The sequence below is a fragment of the Triticum aestivum genome, chromosome 4B (assembly GCF_018294505.1).
Source record: "Triticum aestivum cultivar Chinese Spring chromosome 4B, IWGSC CS RefSeq v2.1, whole genome shotgun sequence".
In the NCBI taxonomy this organism is placed as follows: domain Eukaryota; kingdom Viridiplantae; phylum Streptophyta; class Magnoliopsida; order Poales; family Poaceae; genus Triticum; species Triticum aestivum.
This window is the reverse complement of record NC_057804.1, coordinates 658,048,091-658,073,301: the sequence shown is the minus strand read 5'-3', so window position 1 is coordinate 658,073,301 and position 25,211 is coordinate 658,048,091. Positions and strand designations below refer to the sequence as shown.

General features: G+C 45.7%; 3 protein-coding genes and 1 pseudogene across 6 annotated transcripts; all 4 read right to left on the bottom strand.

The window, feature by feature from the left end:
• Positions 1-21: 21 nt before the first annotated feature.
• On the bottom strand, positions 22-1,766 carry LOC123093946 (2-oxoglutarate-dependent dioxygenase 11). Of its 2 annotated transcripts, none has more exons than XM_044516008.1 (4): positions 1,483-1,766; positions 1,147-1,394; positions 585-909; positions 22-478 (listed from the first exon to the last, which is right to left on the bottom strand). In XM_044516008.1, the coding sequence occupies exons 1-4, from the start codon at positions 1,711-1,713 to the stop codon at positions 188-190; spliced, it is 1,095 nt and encodes a 364-aa protein (XP_044371943.1). In that variant the 5' UTR covers positions 1,714-1,766; the 3' UTR covers positions 22-187. The 2 variants fall into 2 exon arrangements, with proteins under 2 accessions (XP_044371943.1, XP_044371944.1); XM_044516009.1 differs by having other exon boundaries at positions 22-441.
• Positions 1,767-2,060: 294 nt separating this feature from the next.
• On the bottom strand, positions 2,061-4,210 carry LOC123093945 (2-oxoglutarate-dependent dioxygenase 11). The gene is made up of 4 exons (XM_044516007.1): positions 3,818-4,210; positions 3,448-3,695; positions 2,753-3,077; positions 2,061-2,609 (listed from the first exon to the last, which is right to left on the bottom strand). The coding sequence occupies exons 1-4, from the start codon at positions 4,208-4,210 to the stop codon at positions 2,367-2,369; spliced, it is 1,209 nt and encodes a 402-aa protein (XP_044371942.1). The 3' UTR covers positions 2,061-2,366.
• Positions 4,211-4,301: 91 nt separating this feature from the next.
• LOC123093949 (DNA-directed RNA polymerases II, IV and V subunit 9B-like) lies at positions 4,302-5,727 on the bottom strand (annotated as a pseudogene).
• A 3,977-nt stretch (positions 5,728-9,704) lies between these two features.
• LOC123093943 (uncharacterized) lies at positions 9,705-16,445 on the bottom strand. 3 transcript variants are annotated; one of them, XM_044516004.1, is made up of 15 exons: positions 16,184-16,445; positions 15,779-15,873; positions 15,421-15,539; positions 15,292-15,350; positions 14,878-15,050; positions 14,635-14,753; positions 14,508-14,563; positions 14,096-14,181; positions 13,784-13,902; positions 13,663-13,715; positions 13,467-13,574; positions 12,480-12,632; positions 11,483-12,398; positions 10,596-10,734; positions 9,705-10,385 (listed from the first exon to the last, which is right to left on the bottom strand). In XM_044516004.1, the coding sequence occupies exons 1-15, from the start codon at positions 16,341-16,343 to the stop codon at positions 10,182-10,184; spliced, it is 2,559 nt and encodes an 852-aa protein (XP_044371939.1). In that variant the 5' UTR covers positions 16,344-16,445; the 3' UTR covers positions 9,705-10,181. The 3 variants fall into 3 exon arrangements, with proteins under 3 accessions (XP_044371939.1, XP_044371940.1, XP_044371941.1); XM_044516005.1 differs by having other exon boundaries at positions 14,965-15,050; XM_044516006.1 differs by lacking the exons at positions 14,635-14,753; positions 14,878-15,050; positions 15,292-15,350.
• Positions 16,446-25,211: the final 8,766 nt, after the last annotated feature.

Below are 25,211 nucleotides of genomic sequence, written 5' to 3'. Positions count from 1 at the left end.
TTGCAGAACACAAGCAACTACTGAAGAAACCACAGTATTATTATTATGTTTGCCAAGTTCAGCTCTCTTGTGCTCCAACAAGACGGCCATCAGGAACTAAATTCCAGAGAGCATGAACTACCTGAATATCTGACAATGATGCGAGGACCAACGACACAGTTTACCTGCTATGCTGGGTACGTAGCAATCAGCTGCTAGCTACTTCAGCTTCATCCGATCCAAGAAGCTCTTCCCCTCCAGCTTCGTCGCGAAGAAAAGCCTCATGAAGTTCTCGTGGTCCACCGTCTTGTAGGCCTCGTCTTCGTCCGCCGTAAGCTCCTTCAGCGGGCCTATCGTGGCGTGGATGTTCGGGGAGTGGAACGCCGCGGCCGACAACCGTTCCTCCTTGGGGTCGACGACCGCACGGTGCTCGATGCTCCTGTACCTCCCATTTGTGAAGATCTGCAGTCCTCAGCAGAGCAAAACAGGCAAAGAAAATCTGGTTTATTCGGTTGATTTATTCTACAGATTCTTAGCGTATGGCACCAGGAAATCTGTCATAATATCTGTTCATCAGCAGACAACAGCATTGAGTTCACAGTTACCTCAAAGATATCCCCAATGTTGACGATGAGAGCGCCCTCGACAGGCCTGACGGGGAACCAGCTGCCGTTCCTCTTGATCTGCAGGCCTTGGACATGGTTCACTTGGAGGACGAGGGTCAGGAGATCAGCGTCAGAGTGCGGGGAGAAGCCGACGACTTTCTCTGCTTGAGCGCACGGCGGGTAGTAGTTCATCCTGACAGACTGCACTCCGCCCACGCATCTGTCAGCAATCACCTCTTGTTTCAGTCCCAAGTTCTCCGCCATCGTCGCCAAAAGGGAATCCGCTATCTCCTTCACAGCACCAGAGTATCTATCCAGCGTCGATCTGAATGCCATTCAAAGTGCAACACTTAATTATGGAAGGTTAAGAACGCAAAGTTCCATCTGGTAAGGCAAGAGCTTGAAACAACAGGCTTGCAGTTAGCACTTAATGATGTTTTTTTAATCAACTTTCTACCTAATTTGCCCTCCAAGCAGGGCAAGGAGAGAGCAAAAAAAGCACAATTTCACTGTAATTAGGTTGAACAGTAACAAGACAAGTTCAGGCACATAGCAATCATACCTGAAGTTAACAGGCTGGTCAGGCCAGAACTTGGTGTTCCTGCTCTCAGGTGGCTGTGTGTACAGGTAAAGCATATCGGCCCAGTCAAGCTTCTGATCCTCCGAGACGACGAACAGCTGACCGTAGCCTTCCAGCTGCCCTCGCTCCTGCGCGAATCGTTTCTTTGTCTCTGCGGGTAGCTGAAAGAATTGCTGAATGTTGGCCTTCATTCCCTCCACCACATCGGCCGGGACACTGTGGTTAACCAGCTGCAAAGCACCAACCACTTTCTGGTATCAGGAACAGGCAAAATTACAAGGGGAAGTCAACTGAGAATTTTGAGCCAACGGTACTGACCTGGAAGAAGCCCCATTCCTGGCAGGCGCTGTGGAGGCGCGCGGACTCCTCGCCGCGGGGATCCAGCTCCAGCAGCAGCCTCCGGTAGTCGATGATGGGGATCTGGGCCTCACCCTCGCCGTCGACGATGCCGGTGACCGCCTCCGCAGGCCGGAGATACCTCGGTGGCACATCGGCTCCGCCGGTGGCCGCCACCATGGCCTGCACGCTCGGGACGGGGAGAGATTCCATCTCCTGTTGCTGCTCCTGAGATGCTACTAATTCCTCTGATAGTTCAGTCTTCCCTTCTGTCTACCTCATGTCTTCTGGCATCATCCAGTCCAGTAATATAATATTCAGAAGAGGTACCGTGGAGCTCGAGCTAGGAAGGAACTTTGCGTATTTAGAAGTTCAGTCCAGCTACAACAACCATAAAAATACTGCCAACTTGTTTGTTTTCTTCTTTTTTTAATTTCTGGGGATCAACTTTCTTCTATCTCATGGGAACCAACTTGACACTGGATGGAAACTGAAACCATAGAGCTATACCTCATGGCCGCACAGCACATAACCCACTTTGTACAAGGCATCAAGCAGCATAGAGGAACTAACAGTGGATATATAGACTGGTAGAAACAACAATCTATCGAATGCGATTAGGTGACATAAATAAAGGTTTGCACAGAGTTACAGAACACACTGAAACCACAGAATATGTGCCTCTAACAAGGCGACTAGCTATCGGAAACTAAATTCCAGAGAATGATTGGTTGCAAAGTGCAAACCGATACATGTGTCAACTATCTGAGCATCTGATACAAGAATGATGCATGGACGCGAATCAACGGTGCCTGCACCAATATGGCTTGTTACCTGATATACGGTAGCATTCAGCTGCTGGCCAGCTAGTTTAGCTTCAGCCTCTCCAAGAAGCTCTTCCCCTCGAGCTTTGTCGTGTAGAAAAGCTTCATGAAGCTCCCGTGGTCCAACGTCTTGTAGCCATCGTCTTCATGTGCCGCAATCTCCTTCAGAGGACTTATAATGGCGTGGATGTTTGGTAAGTGGAACGCCGCGACTGACAGCCGTTCTTCCTTCGGGTCGACAACCGCCCGGTGCTCGATGCTCTTGTACCTCCCGTTCGTGAAGACCTATCCTCGTCAAAGCAAAACAAACAGCGAGAATGGATTTATTTGGTTGATGATATTTTAGTTTTGCAAGCATACTGAGTCATACAACATCTGGCCATCAGCAGACAGTAGCTTCGATTCGGTGTTCGGCTGCACGCACTCACCTCAAACATATCTCCGATGTTGACGATGAAAGCGCCCGGGACAGGCTTGACTGGAAGCCACCTGTTGTTCCTCTTGATCTGCAGGCCCTGGACATGATTCACTTGGAGGACAAGGGTTAGGAGACCAGCATCAGAATGCGGGGATAAGCCAACGACTTTCTCAGCTTGGGCGCATGGGGGGTAGTAGTTCATTCTGACAGACTGCACTCCACGGATGCATTTGTCAGCGATCGCTTCTCTTTTCAGTCCCAAATTCTTTGCCATCGTGGCCAAAAGGGAGTCTGATACATCCTTGACAGCACCAGAATATCTATCCAGCATCGATCTGAATGAGATTCAGAGTACAACAAAACGTATCACGGGTAAGAACTGCACTACAATCTTCCATCTAGTAGCATAAGACTTGGAAGTCGGAACCACAATTTGCGCTAGAAATGATGCTTTTTTCAATCGTTTCTCTACAAATTTGCACTTCCAAGTAGGAAAAATTAGAGGAGACAACAATAGGTATCTGAGAGACTGAGACAAGTACAGACAACAAAAGAATGTTTTTAAAACTGTTAATTTCCACCCAAATTTCCCTTCCAGCTAGGGCAAAACAATTAAGGAGGCAACAAAAAAAAAGGGTATCATGTCATCGTTGTAATCAGGCTGAACAGTAGTGTGGCAGCGGAGAATCACAATCGCAACCATACCTGAAGTTGGCAGGCTGGTCTGGCCAGAGCTTGGTGTTCCTGCTCTCATGTGGCTGTGTGTAGAGGTAAAGTATGTCAGCCCAATCGAGCTTCTGATCCTCCGAGAAGACGAATAGTTGACCGTAGCCTTCCAGCTGCCCTCGCTCCATAGCAAACTGTTTCTTCGTCTCCATGGGTAACTGAAAGAACTGCTGGATGCTGGCCTTCATTCCCTCCACCACATCGTCTGGGACGCTGTGGTTAATCAGCTGCAAGAACCATTTATTTCTAGTATCAGGATGAGGCAATTATAAGAGCAACTCAAGTCCTGGCAGGCCCTGTGAAGGCGTGCAGAGATGAAGCAATGGGAATTTTCAGCCAAGGAACTGACCTGGAAGAAGCCCCAGTCCTGGCAGGCCCCGTGAAGGCGTGCAGACTCCTCGCCATGGCGGTCCAGCTCCAGCTCCAGCAGCAGCCTCTGGTAGTCGATGATGGGGATGTGGGCCTCGCTGTCGCCAGCGACCGCCTCTGCCGGACGGAGATACCTTGGCGGCACGTCGGCTCCACCGGTGGCCGCCACCATGGCCTGCACACTCGGGACAGGGAGAGATGCCATCTCCTGTTCCTTGAGGATAGTTCCAAGTCTTCTGTCTACCTCACATCTTTTGACACATCTAGATGCTGGTACCGAGGCATCCAGAACTTTAACATTCAGAAACCCAGTCCACATATAATCACAGAATACTACAAACCAGCTTGTCTTTTCTTTCCTGAGAAGTAACATCACACTGGATACAAAATTGAATCAATTGCACGATGATGCTCATAACCCACTTTGTGCAGGACATCAAAAACAGAGGGATTAACAGTGGATAGGCAAGAACCAACCTATAAAATGAGATTAGTCTCACTAGAGACATATAAGGGTTTGTAAATTAAGTACATGGTCACGGGCAAGTACTGAAACCACAATTATATGTTTCACAAGTTGAGCTCTCTTGTGCTCTGACAAGACGGCTAAGCTATCGGAAGCTAAATTCCAGAGCACGATCAATTAAGGCCTAAAGGGCACGGGTCGACGGTGGCCTCCGCAGGCAGGAGATGCGGATCGTTCACTCCCTCCACCGGTTGCCGCAGGAGGGGTTGCAGCACACGAAGAAGAGAGTCATCCCCTCCTCCCCTCTTGCTGTAGCCTGCACATTATCATAAAGATAACAGCAAGTTAATAATTGCTGTATTCAGGCATCTTCAGTCAAACTATACGGTGCATTTTTCAGCATTCTTCTACAAGGACATTGTAACTATTAGAACATTCAAGCTTCACAGGTTGTTGCTACATAAAAACAGAAAATAGAACCGACAGCCAATCATTATGCAAAATATTAAGTTGCAGTCATCTAAGTAGAGGATGAAGTTTCTTGCTGTTGCATACATATTTGAAAGGCGACAAACAGAGGATAAACGACTGACAGGCTCGACTAAGGTCATGGCAACATTGGTAAGACAGAAACACAGGCTGGGTTCGAGAAAAAAGTCCGTGGTGCATGTGATGAACATGCCTGATATTTGAAGCCATATATATTGAGTAGAAGGGCAAGCAAACAGGTTGGTGCATGGACTGGAAGAAGACGCCTCGCCGTGCCGCAGCGCGCACGCGGACGTCCTTGTGGGAAGTGGGTCGAAGCGACGTCCTGCAGGATCTGTGCCTCCCCGGCCTCGTGGTGCACGATGTTGCGGTAGACGCAGTTGTCGCCGCCACTCCTGACAAGCAACTGAGATTGGGAAACACTCTTCCTATTTACCAGCGCGAACAGGGTAGATCTTGGTTGGTGGACGGACCTATATCTGCTTGTTGGAGTTTGGGCTGCGCTGGTACACTGACGGAACAAAAACGTGGACGGACGTGCATGCGCGGGACATGGGGGGGATCGGGACCGATCGGAGCCCGAGCGTGACGTCGTCGATTGATTTGGGGAGGCCGCGATTGGGGAGACAGCTTCTGGGGGCCGGGAAGAGAGGAATCGCGGCGCGGCATTGCGGAAGGGGGCGGAGGCCCGGCGAGAGAGAGAGGGGGGGGGGGGTACCTGGTGCTCGCAGTTGCGGCAGGCGAAGAGGAGGAGTTTCCGCTCCTTCTCCTCCTTGGGGTACAGGATGTTGTTGCTGCCGGACACCAAAAATAATCGATCGGTCAATCAGCTCCGGCCGCCATTAGCGACGGGACGGATGAAGGAGGAAAAGGAGGGGGGCGCGTGCGTACCACTCGCGGCAGAACTTCATGGCGCTCATGGCGGCGGCGGCGGGGTTGGATTTCCTCCTCCTGGCTCTGGAACAAGTCGATGGGCAGATGACAGTCCTTGTTTTCTTCTCTCGTGGGTTTCGTCGGGTCGGGGTTTATGTACGGACGGAACGGGACGGGACGCGAGTCGGTCTCGCCACCGTCTCAGGTCGTTTCTGTTTGTTTATTTATTACGGCTTTGCCCCTTTGCCCTATTGTTCCACCACCAGTGTCAAAAAACGCTCTTATATTATATACTATACTAGTATATACTTCTTCCGTCCCAAAATAAGTGTCTCAACTTTGTAATAACTCTAATACAAAATTGTACTAAGGTTAAGACGCTTATTTTAAGACGGATGGAGTAGTATTTTTCTATGCCTCCTTTGTTTTCTCTTTCTTCCTTTTTCTGAAATAACCACGTAGATTTTCACTAGACAAACGTATTACTCCCTACGTTCCAAAATACATGACCCAACTTTATAATACTAATTTTGTTAGCACAAAAAGTTGAGTCATCTATTTTGGAACGGATGGAGTATAAAAAGTGCACATATATATGTCTTGCAAATACCGCATCAAAAACTTCGCAAGAATGTTCACTTCGGCGGGATCTTGTGCCACGCCAAGACGTCACCCCGCCATCGTCCTCCTCCGCCGCCGAGGCGACGCTGAAAGAAATAGGGGAACTGCCTTCATACCAAGATCTAGAGGAGCCGATGAACCCGGACCATTGCAAGCGACGAGGCCAAGACCCTGTGACACGTCGGCCGTGGTTCTTCCTCATGCCCGATAGATCCCAGTGCCGCCAGCTTTGTTCGACGAGATCGAAGAAGAGGAACGCCGCTGCATTCCGTCATCTATGTGCCCCCCATTGCAAGACACCAAACACAACCGCAACCTCCGCCCAAGAGAGTGTCGAGCGCTGACCATTAGCCACAAACCTTACCGGATCTGAAGACCGAGCCACCTGCTACCTGTTGCCGCCCATTAGAGCGTTGCCGAGATGAAGGAAAAGCCGAAGCAAATTATTTCGACGTGGGGTCGTCCCCATCATTTGATGCAGCACCTTTGAAAACAAAACTATGCCTATCCTATACCTCTACCGGACATAAACTGCCAAGGTCCCCACTCGCTCCCGCCGCTGGAGCGGCATACAAAAACGGACGAAAACCCAGCGTCGCCAGTGGTGTTGAGGAAAGCCTGTATCATCTCTCTGGAGCGGTTCCAGGAGCGAACGGGGTGGGCGGGCAAATTCTCTATTGTTCTTATTAAGAACAAAAAGAGGAGGAAATTTGTTTCCGTCGGAAAATTATATCTTAACACACATTTTACTTTTCCATTTGATAATTCACCTTTACATAGGCGTTGCTACTTCAAAAGTTGAATGCTTTGCTCTTTTTCGCCACGTTGTGTGACAGTTTTGCCCCTTTGTCTTCTTCTCCAGTTATTTACAGTATTAGAGCATCTCTAAAAGACTCCTTATGTCGCCGCGACCCGCAAAATAACCGTCAATTTACGGTTTTGGACGAAAAAAATGACCCGAACAAAAACCTTAAAAGCATCCAACCCGTAAGAAAGTTTGATGGGCACGGTAAATTCCCCCCTTCGAACCGCCAAAAAACAGCGCCCCCCTGCCCCCCGTCGATGCCCTGTATCCCGCGAAAGCAGTTGGCGGGAGGGACATTTCAGCGTGCGCACTCCCGACATCCCCTCCCGCCGTCAGCCCGCCGCCTGCGATTCCGGCCATTTCTGCCAGCGGAATCGCACCTCCCGCCCCGGATCCGCCATGTCGAGCCGCTTCAAAGTCGCCATCATCGCAGATCGACCACCGCCCGCCCCGGATTCGCCAAGCCGCCGCCGGTCTCCGCCGCCCCGGTGGGCCCCTTTTCTTCCCCTCTAGCTGGCCCACAGTTGACATACCATCGATGCGAGCTCGAATGTGGCTTTTGTAGATGGATTTATTAATCCCTTGCGAGCATTTTTTGCTCGAGGATTCGTCCTTGTCCGACGACCCGAACGTGGAATCGATGCTCGAGCGCGATCAGCAGCAAATGGTAGTGGCGGTCCTAGCCGTGAAGGAGGTCGAGGATCGAAACTGCAAGAGACGGCGAGGTTCGACTGTCAGCCGTCTTTGCATCCCCCACAACCACCATTTCAGGAACATGATGTTGATGCAAGACTACTTCGCGGACAATCCTACCTATCCGCCGCACCTCTTCCGGAGAAGGTATCAAATGTGCCGATCACTCTTTGTAAAAATTATGCAAGCTTGCGAAGCCAATGTTGTTTTTTTACTCAAAGGAAGAAACGTCGTGGGCTTGTTCGGTTTTAGCGCCTATCAAAAAATTTCCGCAGCTATGCGGGTGATTGCATATGGTATTCCGGCTGACTATGCCGACGAGTATCTTCGTCGAAGATACTACAATTGAGTCCGTGCGTTGGTTTGCCAAAGTGATCATCCGCATCTTTGGTCATGTCTATCTTCGTGCACCCAACGAGGAAGACACAAAAAAGTTAATAGCAGCAAATGAGAAGCGAGGTTGGCCCGACATATGCTAGGAAGCGTTGATTGCATGCATTGGAGTTGGAAAAACTGCCCGAAGACATGGCACGGGCAGTATTGTGGCAAGTCTCGTAATGCAACAATTGTGCTAGAGGCCGTAGCATCTGAGGATTTATGGATTTGGCATTATTTTTTTATATGGCGGGTACTCTTAATGATATCAATGTGTTGCAATGGTCTCATTTGTTTGCTAGATTTGCTAGTGGTGATGCTCCTGCTTGCACTTCATGGTGAATGGGCATGAGTACACAAAGGGATACTATCTTGCGGATGGTATTTACCGCTCTTAGTGTACATTTGTGAAGAGCATCAAAAAGCCCAAAACAAGGAAGAATATTGAATTTGCAAAGGTACAAGAGGCTGCCCGAAAAGATATTGAAAGAGTCTTCCGGGTTTTGCAATCTAGATTTGCCATTGTTCGTGGTCTTGCTCGTTTTTGGGACAAGAAAACCCTGCGCAACATCATGACATATTGTGATTCTTCACAACATGATCATCGAAGATGAGAGGGACTTGAACTGGGAGTTCTTCTACGACAATGTCGGTAGCCGTGTAAAGCCAACTAGAGACCCTCACCGCATACAAGCATTCCTTCAATCATACCGACAGATTAAAGATGCAAACACCCACCATCAGCTTCAGGAAGATCTCATTGAGCACCATTGGCAGAGGCATAGCCAAAGGCATTGAGCACCATTGGCAAAGGCACCGGCCAATTTTACTTTCATTTCATTTAATTCATGTGTGATCGGTATCATTGTTGTATTCGGAACAAGTGTTATATTGAGTTGATTAGCTTTATTCGATGATTTGAATAATTATTGTAATTTGGATTCATAATATTCACATTTTATGCTATTTGAATTCATATTACTTTCATATGTGAGATATGTGTAAAATTCAGAAATAACCATGCGTTTATAGCGGAACTATAAAACGTAAACGCCCAATAATATTCACATTTTATGCAGGGTCTGTCCGACCGCAGCCCACGCGAGCCCGCAAAACGTAAACGCACGATAAGGGTCGGCGACATAAGGGGTCTGCTAGAGATGCTCTTATCTCTCTTTATTTCTTCAATCTTGCCCCACACAGACCCAGCACGAACGAGGCAGAAACTAATAACCCGGTGTATCCCAAATGAAGAATACGCCGTGTTACTACTCCCTCCGCTTCTTTTTACTACCCATATTAGGTTTTCCTAAATCAAACATTATAGAAGAAAACACCAGCATTTGCATCAGTCTCATTAGTTCCATCATGGAATATATTTTCATGCTGCATTCATTTGGCATTGTAGATGTTAAAAAAATTCAACATACATTCGGTCAAAACTTTATAAACTTTGATTTAAGACAAACCTAACATGCGAAGTAAAAAGAAACAGAGGGAGTACTATCAATCAAACAACATGCAAAGCAGTTTCGCCTGTCGGCATAAGGGAGAAGAACAACAAATTGTCCATTAACATTAGACATCAATATAACAGTCCCAGCACAGCACAGCACAGCCGCTGGAAACAACATTTTTTGTGAGTCAGTCAGGCATGGAAATCCATCCTGGTGCAAGATTAATTAGCTGAGACCACAAGTCTTCCATCATACAGTTCATCAACACATGGTGGCTGTGCAGCTCCCCTCCCTACCAACTGCCATCATCATCATAATCATCATCCTTGCACATCCATCTCACAGAAACCTCTCTCCCCAGCCACCATATGCATACATTGTTGGTTCACATATCGGAGGAGTCACTGGACTCCCCATAAATATAGACAGACAATCGCCGCCGCGCCACATATACAACAGAGGGCGAAACAGGCCTCTAGGGCAGAGACGTTTCGCCGGTAGAGCGCCGAGGGCGCGGCCGCTTCTCTTCCCTTCCACCTACAACAGCAAGATGAGGAGGGGTGTTTCAGAAGCAGCCGTCTCCTCCTACGCTGCCGTCTTCAGGACACCCACCCAGCTTGTTCTTCATGCGGTTCCACTTCTTCCGCAGGTCGTCCGGGCAGCGGGTGGGGTGGATCGACTCCCTGCAATACTCGTGTATGCGCACCCATGAGATCGACCTCTTCTCCTTCGCAGCCTCCCCCTTCGGGGCGAACTTCGCCACCGCCTCCTGAAACCGGTGGGAAAATGGTGCGTGAGTACGCGCACAGTTTACATGCACATTACCTACTAACTAACTAGGGAACTGAATGGAAAATGCTGGCCCAGCTCAGTTACGAGGTGGTTCGGAGTTGGCAATGAAATTTCATGGTAACCTCCCTCAGCCATCCATCATATCGCTCAGTCTGTATTGCAATGAAATCACAAGCGGGATGCTTACCCTCAGAGCCACCTCCTCTGCCTCGGTCCAGAAGATCATCTTGCGCCTCGCGGTTGTCGATGTGAAAGGTGTTTTACCTGTAAAAGGCGTTTTACTTGGCGCCAGGGGACTCCTCATAGCTGGTGTGTGGGGACTGTAGCTGCAACACAGATTTTGAGATTATGAAAACAGAGCATGTATCGTCACATTAGATGGAAACAAGGGTATTTTCACAACAAACGGGGCGTATGCATTTAGAAACACTGCTATTGTAAAAGAAATTTTAGTGTGTGCTTCCCTTTTCCATGTGTGTGGATTATTTTGGTACGTGCACCGTCAGATGTGAAACTGCACAGCAGAGGGTACACTGCCGTGCAGATTACTTTATGTGCCTACGCAAAACTGCTTAACAGTAACAACATGCCCATAGCTATGCCACAGGCCACAGCGGCCAGCGTCGTATGCAGATAGGTAAAGAGTAGAGTACACTCTAATTTCACCGTCCTAAATATAAACCCATTTGAACTAACCATGAGTGTGAAAACTACTGCAAATCCAAAATTATCCAGCAATGAAGAGACTGATTTTCCCTCGTACCAGTATAGGGCATAGTTACCCCTCACTCTAGAGATTTCTATTCTTCTCAGGTTTATACCATCTCGAAGCTAAATGTATCATGCTATCATGATACTGAACTAACAAGCTTAAATAATTCAGTTAATCAAGAGAAACTGTGACTTGGTAGGTTCCAGCCTACAAACATCCATGGCACAGCATTATTTAATTGCAAGTATAAATCAGGGTTTTTTCTGTAATCTGAATCTAAATTAACCACAGGTCACAGGCATCCTTAATAAGTAATAACAATTCAAAGAGTGCAACTGGAAAAAGAAGTACTTGGCACTTACTAATGCTCGGGTGGGTATGGATAATATCTTTTCCTTGCTGGAGAATGCACAAACTGATCTTGGTACCTCAATGTTTTCCAAGTACTATTTGGTGCCACTGTCCCCATTTCTTGAAAGCTTACTTTGCGGCGGCTTATGTTTCGCGAAGATATAGCTCCTAGTCTATCAGGAAAATTGCAATTGGGAGAATTCATTAGACAATTCTCTTTGCCAACCCCAATGTTGCGATTTGCAACAGAACTGGATCTATCCCGAGCTGAATATGGCACTTCATGAGACAAATTGCTATTGCTGTCTCCATGGGATTTTGCATTCTCAGAACTCGAAAAAATGGTTGTCTTTGTGGTGACTGCATTCTCAGGACAAGCATCACTTGTACCATTTTCTTTCAGATGACTAGGCTCTCCATCCTTGCGACATAGCTCAGCTGCTTCAGACTGATGGTTACCTTGCTTTTTAGCTGTGTGAAAGCCATTCATCAGCTCACTGTGTTCCTTAGAAAATTGCTTCCAGCCGCTGCAGAAAACAGATAATTTTTTTCTAGCTTCAGAGTATGTTTTCTTAGCCTTTTCCAATGCTTTAGCGGCTTTACGGCAATAGCAAACAGGGCAATCAAAATGGCCAGAGTCATCGAATGTCACCGATGAACCAAAACAGGTAGCATGGGCGGCTAAGAAGCAGCTGGAACATTTCAGCAACTGCCCATCTTTACCGCATTTCACACATGAGTCCTGTTCCGTCGAGCTTTCTGAACTTTCCAAGGGAGTGCTGCCACAAACAGACTCTAGCCCACCATAGATTGTATCCATTATCTTTCTGTCATCAGGTGGCTCTTGATCAACTTTGTCAGCACAAATGACTGACTGCTGAATCTCTCCACCATTCTGAACATCCAAACCTTGAGCTGTGCAATTACCTGCAAACTCATTTATTTAGTGATGATGGAACAAAAATACAAGTATGTGATTTATCACAAAATACAAAGTATTTAATTTACCTATCACAGACTTGATGGGTGTCTCAAAGCCAGTCACTGGTGACTTCTGGTTCTGCCATTTGCTAGTCTGTGCATCATCGAGCTCTGAATGCGCCTCCTTCAGCTCAAACTCCTCAAGATTCCTCATGCTGTTAGGAGATGGTTCTAACGGGCCTAAATAAGGTATGTCACATTCTGTCAGCACGTTTCGTGAAGATATGTTTTCTTAAAGAAGCTTTCATTCTTTCTTGAATATATATGTATTCCCTCCGTCCCAAAATAAGTGTCTCAACCTAGTACAACTTTGCACTAAAGTTACTACAAAGTTGAGACACTTATTTTGGGACGGAGGGAGTATGTTACTAATAAGATATTCAACTAATTCGGAAAATTATATGTTACAGTTTGTTTGTAGAAATTAGTTTTGAAAGCATGTAGTCCAAGTTTCCCAAAGCTCAAGAAGTCAGTATATTTGCCATGAAAAGTATAGTAAACTATCTTTCTATACATTTTTGTTCTAAATCATGTAAGGAGAGCATTAAAGAGAGAAATATTGTCAAAAAATGGTGAAAGAAAAGAAGACAGAATATATGTATCACGATGAGTAGTTGCAAACTATCTGACACTCATTGAGATATCTCTGGTTTGGTTTTGAATTTGGTGGTGAAGTGGTGAACTGAACTTTTCTATAAGATTACTAACAACTAGTATATAATTAGTAATTTAACAGCGCATTTCCCTTTTCATCATAAATCATTAACCATTTCATGGATTCTTAGTTTCTGCACCAAAAACAGCACAAAAAGTTTAAAAGTAAGTCGAATTGACGCTCTTATAATTATTGCAGTTATCTAAACTGGAGTTGTCTTTTGGAAATATGATGGTACTAAAATCTTATATGAAACTTATTTTTGCAGGAAAATGTGTGTGTGCCACTGTGCTAGTTTTACTTAGTGATGGAACAAAAAATATGAGCAGTTGATCTACCGCAAAACATAACGTACTTACCATTCTGGGAACTAAAAGGTGTCTCAAAGCCCAGTGGTGACATTTGGTTCTGGTATCTGTCAACAGCAGCACGCCAAACCTCCTCCCATGCATGTTTCTGACCCTCCACTGTACGTTATCACAAACATTAAAAAGGGTAGAAAAGGTAAACGCAGAGCACATCAGAAAATCTACATCGACATGTATTTGCACATACCAGGTTGTCCAAAGGCCAGAAGCATGGCTGCCTTTGATGGTGGTTTTCCCTGTCTAAAAAGAAAAAAAAATTACATTGCAGAAACTCAAATAACTGTTGAGACTTAGAAGTAATAACTCACTTAAGATCCGCAGTTATTAATATATGTGCATACAACTGCGCATGCTGTTCATCGGTGAATGCTTCATGCGCCAAAGCTTCACAGGTGTTCTTAAGCGAACTTCCAGGTGTCCTCACACCCTAACAGTTATGATAAATCATGTTAATATATTCCAACTAACCAAAAAGATTGACATGTATAAAAAAATAATTTCTGAAAGAAAAAAACTCTTCAGAAGGGAAGCAACCGGACCATGTAGGAGGGAAGTGATGCATGAGCAAACACACCTGCATGGCACACACAGAGAGATGGAAAGAGGGGGAAGGGGATTACCTCTGTATCTGGAACAGCTTGAGATCCGGCATAAGGTTTCCATTCAGGAGTCTGAATCTCCTCTGATGAATTTGTCAGTGCTCGTTCTGCAAACAAAAGGCTCTCTGTATTATATCAGCTTGACTAATTTCGAGCAAGTTAAGCGGCCAAGATACAATTTCACGATCTAGCCAATGCAAGGCAGGAATCCAACCTCAGGTAAATCATCAGTAGCCCAAATTTTGTAAGGCTATAAAAAACCCTATTTTACACCCAAAGTACATATGAATTTGAAAGAAAAAAGAGGGGCGGCAAAGGTAACTTGGGCACGTGAGCAAGCACAGCAAAACCACAAACTCGCTGGACAAGCTATCGATTGAAGGGCTCAAAAAGAAGCTAAAAAGCAGAAGCCAGGCGGCTGGCGTCTCCATACCTAGAGGAGGGTTGCGCACGGGGCGTAGGGCGGACTTTGCTAGTGGTTTTCCCTGGCTACAAAGAAGATAAAATTAAATTGGAGAAACTCAAATAACTTTTGAGATTTGCAAGTAGTAATAGCTCACCTAAGATCTGGATTGACTAGTATCTGTGCATCCAGCTGTGCATGGAGTTCACAGGCGAATGCTTTATGCGTCAAAGCTTCACGGGTGCTCTTAACCCAACTTACAGGTGTCCTCACATGCTAACAATTATGATAAACATGTCAATATATTACAACTAACCACAACAATTATGACAAACCATGTCAATATTAAAAATACATTCCAAAAAATAAAAACAGTTCTTCGGTAGGGAGGGAGCCAGACCATGTGGGAGGGAAGTGAAGCATGAGTAAACACAGCTGGATGCACATGATCTGTGCATGCATACAGAGATGGGAGGGGAGGGGTTACCACAGTTTCTGGAAGAGCTTGAGATCTGGCATAAGGTTTGCACTCAGGGGTCTGAACCTCCTCTGGTGAATTTGGCAGTGCTCCCTCTGCAAACAAAAGGTTCTCTGTATTACATCGACTTGACTGATTTCGAGCAAGGTAAGTGACCAAGATTCAATTTGGCAATCTAGCCAATGCAAGGCAGGAATCCAACCTCAAGTACGCACTAACATCAGTAGCCCAAATTTTGGCAGGCTATAAAAAACCCTATTTGCATCCAAAGAAAAAGGGGGGAAGGGTTCAGACATAAATTAAAAAGCAGAAGCCGAGTGACTGGCATCTCTGTACCTAGAGGAGGAGAGTCGCGTGCGGGGCGTACGGCGGCCTTTGCTAGTGGCTTTCCCTGGCTACAAATAAGATAAATTAAATTGGAAAAACTCATATAACTGTCGGGACTTGCAAGTAATAATAACTCACCTAAGATCTGCATTGACTAGTATCTGTGCATCCAACTGCTCATGCTGTTCATCAGTGAATGCTTCTTGCCCCAAAGCTTCATGGGTGCTCTTAACCAAACTTGCAGGTGTCCTCACGCCCTAACAATTATGATAAAGCATGTCAATATATTCCAACTAACCAAAACAATTATGATGCACCGTGTCAGTAACATTCCAATTAACCAAAACAATTATGATAAACCGGCCAGTACGGAAAAATAAAAACAGCTCTTCAGTGGGGAGATGCATGAGCAGAACAAAGACATACACAGCTGAATGCACATGATCTGTTCACGCATACAGAGAGACAGAGAGAGAGAGAGATGGGGGGGGGTTACCTCGGTTTGTGCAACAGCTTGAGATCCGGCAAGAGGTTTGCACTCAGGCGCCTGAATTTTCCCCTCCGGCGAGTTCGGCAGCGCCCCCTCTTCTTCTGCAAACAAAAGGCTCTCTGAATTATCTCCGCCACTCGACTGATTTCAAGAAAGGTGGGCGGCCAAAATACAATTCCACTCTCTAGCTAACGCAGGGCAGGAATCCGGCCTCAGGCAAGACAGCAGGCCAAGATTTGGCAGGCAAAAAACAAGAAAAGGCCAATCTTGCGCCCGGAGCAGCACGGGGGGATTTGAAAAAGAGAGGGGGGAAAGAGACCGTCTTGCGCAGCGGGTGGCAGGCGCGCTAGGCGACTCGGCCGAGGGGCTCGAGCCCCAGAGGAAACGGAAGGGGGGCGGCGGTGGCCGTACCTTGAGGAGGAGGGGGAGGGGGGTCGCGGAACGGCGTAAACCCTAGCTCGCGCGGGGTGACGGGAGGGCGGCGCGCGGGATCCGGCCGAGCGGGGCCGGCGCGCGGCGTCGCGGCGGTGGCCGGCGTCGATTCTCCCGGGTCGACGGCGGCGGTGGCCATCGGATGAGGTGGGGAGTGGAGCGGAGGGTGGGGGGAGAGGGTGGGTTTTGAAATTGGGTGAAGGGACTCCAACGAACGCGACGGCCGGCCTTTTTTTCGCTTCCTCCGGAAAATAGATTAGAGAAGACAGCAGTGGGAGATGAAAGGGGTAGAAGGGCCTGGGCTGGCCCGCACATGGGCCTGGGCCGCATCTGTTCGAGCAGCGCCGGAGGCTGCCATTCAGCCTGATAGCTTCCTCAAAAAAAAAAAAACAGCCTAATAGCTAATGAGGAGACCTAACTATCAAAAAAACGATGGAGGGGGAAGAGGTGCTTTTAGTTTTATTTTTTATTTTTTGAAACCGAAGAGGTGCTTTTATGAACAAGGGAGGTGTGGGTGCTGGACTACCGGTAACGATAGGGAAGCAAGGAAGAGATTGATTGCTTCGGATGGCTCTCTCAATATCCGGGGACAGTCGGTACTAAACCTGGCGGGTAAAGTGGCAGATGCAGTTCTGATGATTGAAGGGTCTACTCTGGATTTGAATGCACAAGACCCAAATACTACACCGGAGAAATCTCAGATTACCAAGAGAAGGAGGCAGGATGGAGATGAAGAGTGTGTCGAGATGGACTACACAGAAGAACAGGAACATGCTACACGGGTTCATGAACATCGCGATGAACATCGCAATGAATACGTTATGTTGGAACTGTCGCGGTTTGGGCAACTCCGCGACAATTTGAGAGGTTCGTGTTCTCACGGCCAAATTTGCCCCGGTCGTACTGTGTTTAGTGGAGACCCAATTACCTAATGTACGTGACCAGATACTAGCTCATTTTTTTGGTTATGATAGACCTTTTGATGTTGGAAGCTTCGGGAGGAGCGGTAGACTTGTAATTTATTGGAATGATGCAATAAAGTTAGAAGTTAATGGTTATTCTAGATATCATATTGATGTTAACATGGGTGAGCTTGGACCGAGACATTGGATGCTAACCTGCGTGTATGGAGAAGCCCAAGCGATAGAGCGTTATAAGACGTAGGAAACATTATGCTCAATAGTAGGAACATCAGATTGGCCGTGGGGGGCACTAGCAGACTTCAACAAAGTGTTGCTGCAATCGAAACATGATGGAGTCAACCCGAGGGAGCAAGGACATATGGATGGATTCCAGGATGCCTTAGATATTTGTGATCTTGGATACAAAGGGAGGATGTGGATGTTTGAGAAAAAGGTCTTAGGTGGATCACCCGTGTTCGCCTAGACCGAGTTGTTGCAGATTCAGAATGGAACTCGATTTTCCCCTTTAAAGAAGTGGTAAATGAAACGGCGGCGTGTTCGGATCATGGTGTACAACAAGTTACAGAAGCAGCAGCATATTTCACAAAACAGCAGCATATACATATTTCACAAAAGAGCTACATTCCACAAAACAACAGCATATACATATACATATACATGTAATCCATTCATTACATAACAGTAGAGTAATCCATTCATTACATAACAGCAGCATATTTCTCAAGCCGACGGCATAAGCAACATAGTTCAACAAGTCCGCAACATACTTTCGATAAGTCCATAACATAGTTCGACAAGTCTGATTACATAACAGCATATAAAATAACAAGTCCATTACATAATAAAGATATCAAATAGCAAGTTCAAAGCCACAAGTTGATGACTCTTTTGAATCCATCTCTTCCTTGTTCCATCAAGCTATCTCAACTTAATCATTTTCCTGGATGAAAGCACAAGTTGAAAATAAGGAAGATAGGAATGGCATGAAGCACGAAAGCAAGTTTGATATCAACAAACAAGACAAGATAGTAAAGGAGTGCATAACTGATATATGGTAAACAAAACAAGATAGTAAGTTAGATAGAAATGACATAAATGAATACAAACCGAATCTGAAGATAACTCATCTGCATGAGAACTTGAATGTCCACCTCCTGTAGTGCTCATTTCTACAAAACAAATAATACAAGAATCAATGGTAATGTGTGCAATGGTGATGTTAATATGAAACAACAATAGACGCTTAATTGTACCTTCATTCTGAGACATCTTCCAACGATACCAATCTTGGAGACACATTAAAGCCTCGATGGTCTTAGGCTTAAGTGAAGCTCGGTTAGGTGTTATAACTTTGCGACTCATGATAAAGGCTTGTTCTGAAGCAACACTAGAAATGGGGACACCAAGAATATCACGAGCCATTGATACAAGCTCAGGGTATCGCATAGATGATTTGCTCCAAAACTCCAAGACATTCAACTCGTCATTCAATTTTCTAGGAGTTTCTTCCAAATAAAGATCCAATTGAGACCTCTCTACATTTGTCCGTTGAGATTGAATGTAACTCTCGTAGTCATCGAACATATCAGCACCATCTCCCCTACTTCCCCTACTGTTTGTAGCACCATCTGATGATGTTTGACTAACAGCAGCACCACTATATTCAGCAAACAAATTCTCCAAAGTTTTCTTTTCATGCATCCGACGTTGTGCCTCGTCAGGGGCATAAAGTTTTCCATAACAGTAGCTAACAAAACCAAGCTTGCAATGGGGATCAAGGACAGCAGCACAAGACACGAAGACATTATAACCAGCCCAATATTTATCAAACTTCTCTTTCATTGGAGCTAACATTGGTGCCATGAACTCATGTCCTTCACTAAATGCCTTCAAGACACATGATTGAACCAAGAACACACACTGGAAATACAAATTGGAAGTAGGATACTTTGTCCCGAACAATGTGCACGTCACTTTATAAAATGTTTTCAAAAAATCATGCATGATACGAACCTTTTCCCATTCATCATGAGTAAGAGAGAAGTTTGACTTGAATATGCCATCCCTATTACCAAACCACAATAATGCATCTTTGAAATACAAAGCATTCTCAAGCATTGTGTATGTTGAATTCCAATGGACCGGCATATCTACTCTTAACCTTTTATCTTCATTCAAATGGTAAATGTTCTTGGCAGTTTCATAGAACTTGTGAATGTGATTGCTAGAAATTTTGATATATTGAATGCCCTCTCTAATCTTGTCAACAGATTTATCAATAAGTTTCAGACCAGCTTGGACAATCAGATTTAAAATGTGTGCACAACATCGCACTTGAAAGAAAGTTCCAAACAATGGTAACACACCTTTAGGCAGCAATGTAGTTCTCAAAGTGTTGGTCATCGAATCACTGTATGCAGCATTATCAAGAGTCATGAACACTATTTTGGTGTCAACCTTCCACTCACGAAAACATAAATGGACTTCATCAGCAATTGTAGCCCCATCATAAGGTGGGTTCAACTTTTTAAACCATATTATCCTTTTGTTCAGTCTCCAAGCATCATCAACATAATGAAAAGTAATACAAATATAACTAAACTTTGTCACATCTGATTTCCAATTGTCCGTGGTGAAGCTAACTCTACCAGGGCTATTGCTGATAGTTTCTCTCAATTCAGTCCTCTCTCTTTCAAACATTGCCATGATATCCCTTTTAATTGTGTACCGACTAACAATCTTAAACTGAGGACAAGCAGCACCAATCATTTTTTTGAACCCCACTTCTTCTATGACACTAAATGCATGTGAACCCCCAACTAGGAACATAGAGATTGCAACTCTAATAGTTTCCATGTCCAACTTTGTGTTCATAACTGAATGTGAGCCATCCACATTATTTTCAGTTTTCAGAAAAAAGTTGTTCACTTCATGAGTATTATGTGGATGCACGTTAGCAGTATGCCTTAACAAATGAGACGTTCCATTTCTCGAACTTGCTCTAAGTAGGGCTTTACAAGTATTGCACTGAACAAATACTTGATCAGGATCAGGTTGTTCAATCAAAGTGAAGTTATCCCATGCTTTTGACCTTAATTTGGGCGTAGGATTAACCTGTGGTCCGGGTGGTGGCGGTGGCGGTGGCTGCTGATTTGCGTCATCTCCATCAGATGGCTCATTAGTTCCTGCACGCCTTCCGTTACGTCCTGCTGGAGCCTCTTGATTCAACCTTGCCCGCTTGCTGCGAGTGCGAGGTGTCACAGCAGTACGAGCAGGGGCAGTCGGACGAGGAACGGGAGCAACTACAACGATCTGGTCCGATCTTGCACTTGTAGCAATATTCTCCTGATCACCATCGGCTTCATAATCCACGTCTTCCTCCTTGTGATATTCCTCACTTAGACTCCACAAACTAGTCATGGCTGCCAAAAACACAACAAATAGGCTCATACTAGCACTTACACAGATCATTCTAAATGGAACTACAATTTGGAACTTGGAGCAGACTGCACATAGTCACATACTACAAATGGACAGAGATTCAGAGAAGGAGAAGAAGTACATGAGATCTCATACCTGCTGGTCACACGCCGACCAGTGAGCGCCATTGCAGTGTGTTGTGGAGCAATAGACGTGGTCGCTGTCGGGTCGAGGAAGGTGCAGCGCCGTCGGGTCGATGAGGTGTGTTGCCGTCAGGTGGGTGCGACGCCATTGGGACAAGGAAGCTGCGTCGTCGCTTGTTAGATCGGGATGGGGAGGGAACAGAGCTCATTAGGTTGGGGTAGGGAGGGAGCACCATGGCCGCGCCATAGCAGGATCTGGCCGCCGCCTGTGGAGCAGTGGAGGGGTGGAGACTATAAGTGCATCTAGTGCCCCTTAGTGATTTTGGTGTATTGAAGACTTATAGGTTAAGGGACTAATATGTTTGTGAGTGTACACAGGCTATATAAGTCGATGAGGAGTTTGATATTTACAATGAAAGTCGACCCCTAAAAATGAATGTCTTCAGCTGAAGACTTTGGTTCTCCTGAAGACTATGAAAGTGATGAAATTGGTGTGACTTTGAAGACTTGGATATTCATGCAAGGATTATGAAGCGTGAAGACTTTTATTTTCATAGTTTCATTTTCTCTTTCTTGAGTCATAAGGAACACCGTACTATTAAAGGGGGTCGAGGTAATACTAAGGAAACTGATTTCCAAGTGATACTCATCTCAAAATCCTACACCTACCCAATCCTTTCGAGTGAAGCCATTGGAAATCTCATATCAGTTCAGTCAAATTTCTTCAGTGACAGAGACGAAGATCTTCTGGTCTCTAAGGAATTTGTTCTGACTAAGGAGTTAGGAATTCGCCAGTGCGGATTGCCTACACAGTGAGGAACATGATAGCCCCAAGGAATTTGAACCTCAAATCCGACCATTGTTGTGCTACCGCCAGTTGTCCAAAATATCCAACCACCTAACGATTATATCATTGAAGGGCATTTATGTCTTATTATGTCGGGCTATTCCCTAGGCTATAAATAGCCGCCCCTACAACCACTAGCTGGTTGGTGCTCCGAGAAAAACTGACACTTGTCAATTGAGAGCAACCCATCCTGCGAGGACTTTGAGCAAAAATCATCAAGTGAGGAAAACCCAAATCCCAAACCCAAACACCTACAAACCCAAAAGTGATTGAGCATCACTGAAGAGATTGTTCCTGTGTGGAACCGACGCTTGTTACCTTTGAGGACTGTGTATCCTCCAAACGGTTAGGCATCATGGTCTGAGCATCCAAGAGGAATTGTGGATCGCTGAGTGACCAAGTCTGTGAAGGTTTGTAGGTCACCTATGAAGACTTACCACGACTGTTGGGCGAGGTTTGTGTGATCTTAGCTCAAGGAGAATACGGTGAGGACTATGTGTCCGGGACTGTGTGTCCTCGAGTTTAAATACTCAGCCGCTCCAACCAGACATACAACTGTCACAACAGTTGGAACTGGTCTACCAAATCATTGTCTTCACCAAGCCTACTGGTTCTATTTCCTCAACCCTTTCATTTCCTCATTCATGTATTGTTGAACTTGATCATTACTGTTTGAAAACTTTGACTGAAGACTTTCTCTATTTCCTCAATTCAATTTCTTCAGTCACATAGTCTTCAGCCTGCTTATCCTATGTTTGCGCTTTCTGTACTCTGTGTTTGTTTTTCATTTCATCATGATGACTCTTCTATTGCCCTATTATGCTTATACCTGAGTACTTATTCCGCTGCTAGTTGTTCGTGACTTAGGAATTTCCTCACCCTAAAATTCCTCAGTGATGAATTTGTAAATATCGCCTATTCACCCCCCTCTAGTCGACTTAACGCACTTTCAATTGGTATCAGAGCAAGGTACTCCCTTGTTCTGTGTGTTTTTGGTTTAACCACCTGGAGTTCTAGTTATGTCGACTGCACGAATGAAGAAAGTGACTTGCCCCATCTTTGACGGTCATGAGTATCCCAAGTGGAAGGCCATGATGAAGAAGCGACTCATGGCAATGAACAACGAATTGTGGACTGTCACTGAGATTGGTCTTACCGATCTTTGCAAGATGGCGGAGGCTAATGATATTCGCAAGTACACTCTACTCAACCTCACGGCAAAGGATGTCATCTGCTCCTATTTGTCCCAAAATTAGTTCAGGAACATTATGCATCTCAACCATGCGAAGCTTATCTGGGACTGACTCTCTGAGGTCTATGAAGGCCATCGAACTCGTCATGATCCTTGGTTTGAGAATTTCAAAGAATCTCTCAAGGAGATGACTTTCGCCCAAGAATCTGTTGGGGATCGTTGCAGAAAATAAAAAAGTTCTACGCATCACCAAGATCAATCTATGGAGTCACCTAGCAACGAGAGAGATAGGAGTACATCTACATACCCTTGTAGATCGCGAGCGGAAGCGTTCAAGATAACGGGGTTGACGGAGTCGTACTCGTCGTGATCCAAATCACCGAAGATCCTAGTGCCGAACGGACGGCACCTCCGCATTCAACACACATACGGAGCGGAGACGTCTCATGTGCCTTGATCCAGCAAGGAGGAGGGAGAGGTTGAGGAAGAGATCTCCAGCAGCAGCACGATGGCATGGTGGTGATGGAGAGGCAGTACTCCGGCAGGGCTTCGCCAAGCTTCTGCGGAGGAGGAGAGGCGTTGGGGAGGGGAGGGACTGCGCCTTAGAGGTGTGTGTGCAGCCCTCCCCTCGCCCCTCTATTTATAGGGGGGAGGAAGGGGGCCGGCCCCCTCTAGATGAGATCTAGAGGGAGGGCGAGGGCCAAGGGGGGAACTTGCCCCCCCAGCAAGGGGGGGGGCTCTGCTATGTCTTGAGCTAGCGTTGGTTTTCCCCGAAGAGGAGAGGGTGATGCAGCAAGTGTAGCGTAAGTATTTCCCTCAGTTTTTGGGAACCAAGGTATCAATCCAGTAGGAGGCTCCTCCAAAGTCCCACGCGCCTACACAAACATACTGAGAACTCGCAACCAACGCAATAAAGGGGTTGTCAATCCCTTCACGGCCACTTGTGAAAGTGAGATCTGATAGAGATAGTATGATAAGATAGATATATTTTTGGTATTTTATAATATAGATGCAAGAAAGTAAAGATGCAAATAAAAGTAGATTGAAAGCAAATAAGATAAGAGATAGACCCGGGGGCCATAGGTTTCACTAGAGGCTTCTCTCGAGAGCATAAGTATTACGGTGGGTGAACAAATTACTGTCGAGCAATTGATAGAAAAGCGAATAATTACGACGCTATCTAGGCATGATCATGTATATAGGCATCACATCCATAACAAGTAGACCGACTCCTGCCTACATCTACTACTATTACTCCACACATCGACCGCTATCCAGCATGCATCTAGAGTATTAAGTTCATAAGAACAGAGCAACGCATTAAGCAAGATGACATGATGTAGAGGGATAAACTCATGCAATATGATATAAACCCCATCTTATTATCCTCGATGGTAACAATACAATACGTGTCTTGCAACCCTTTCTGTCACTGGGTAAGAATACCGCAAGATTGAACCCAAAGCTAAGCACTTCTCCCATGGCAAGAAAGATCAATCTAGTAGGCCAAACCAAACCGATAATTTGAAGATACTTGCAAAGATAACTCAATCATACATAAAAGAATTCAGAGAAGATTCAATTAATATCCATAGATAAATCTGATCATAAACTCATAATTCATCGGATCTCGACAAACACACCGCAAAAAGAGATTACATCGAATAGATCTCCACAAGAGATGGGGAGAACATTGTATTGAGATCCAAAAAGAGAGAAGAAGCCATCTAGCTAATAACTATGGACCCGTAGGTCTGTGGTAAACTACTCACAACTCATAGGAGGGGCAAGGATGTTGATGTAGAGGCCCTCCATGGTCGATTCCCCCTTCGGCAGAGTGTCGGCGAAGGCTCCTAGATGGGATCTCGCAGATACAGAAGGTTACGGTGGTGGAAATTGTGTTTCGTGGTGCCCTTGGATGTTTTCGGGGTCCGTAGGTATATATAGGAGGAAGAAGTACGTCGGTGGACGCCCGAGGGTCCCACGAGACAGGGGGGCGCGCCCTACAGGGGGGGCCCTCCTATCTCGTGGAGGCTCCGGCTGTTTCTTGACTTGCACTCCAAGCTCTCCGGATCTTGTTCGTTCCAAAAATCACGCTCCCGAAGGTTTCATTCCGTTTGGACTCCGTTTGATATTCCTTTTCTTCGAAATACTGAAATAGGCAAAAAAAACAGCAATATGGGCTGGGCCTCCGGTTAGTAGGTTAGTCCCAAAAATGATAAAGATGTATAAAATAAAGCCCATAAACATCCAAAACAGGTAATATAATAGCATGGAACAATCAAAATTTATAGATACGTTGGAGACGTATCAAGCATCCCCAAGCATAATTCATGCTCGTCCTCGAGTAGGTAAATGATAAAAAGAGAATTTTTGATGTGGAATGCTACCTAGCATAATTCTCAATGTAATTTTCTTTAAAGTGGCATGAATGTTCACATCCAAATAATACAAAATAAAAGTTCATATTGACATAAGAAAT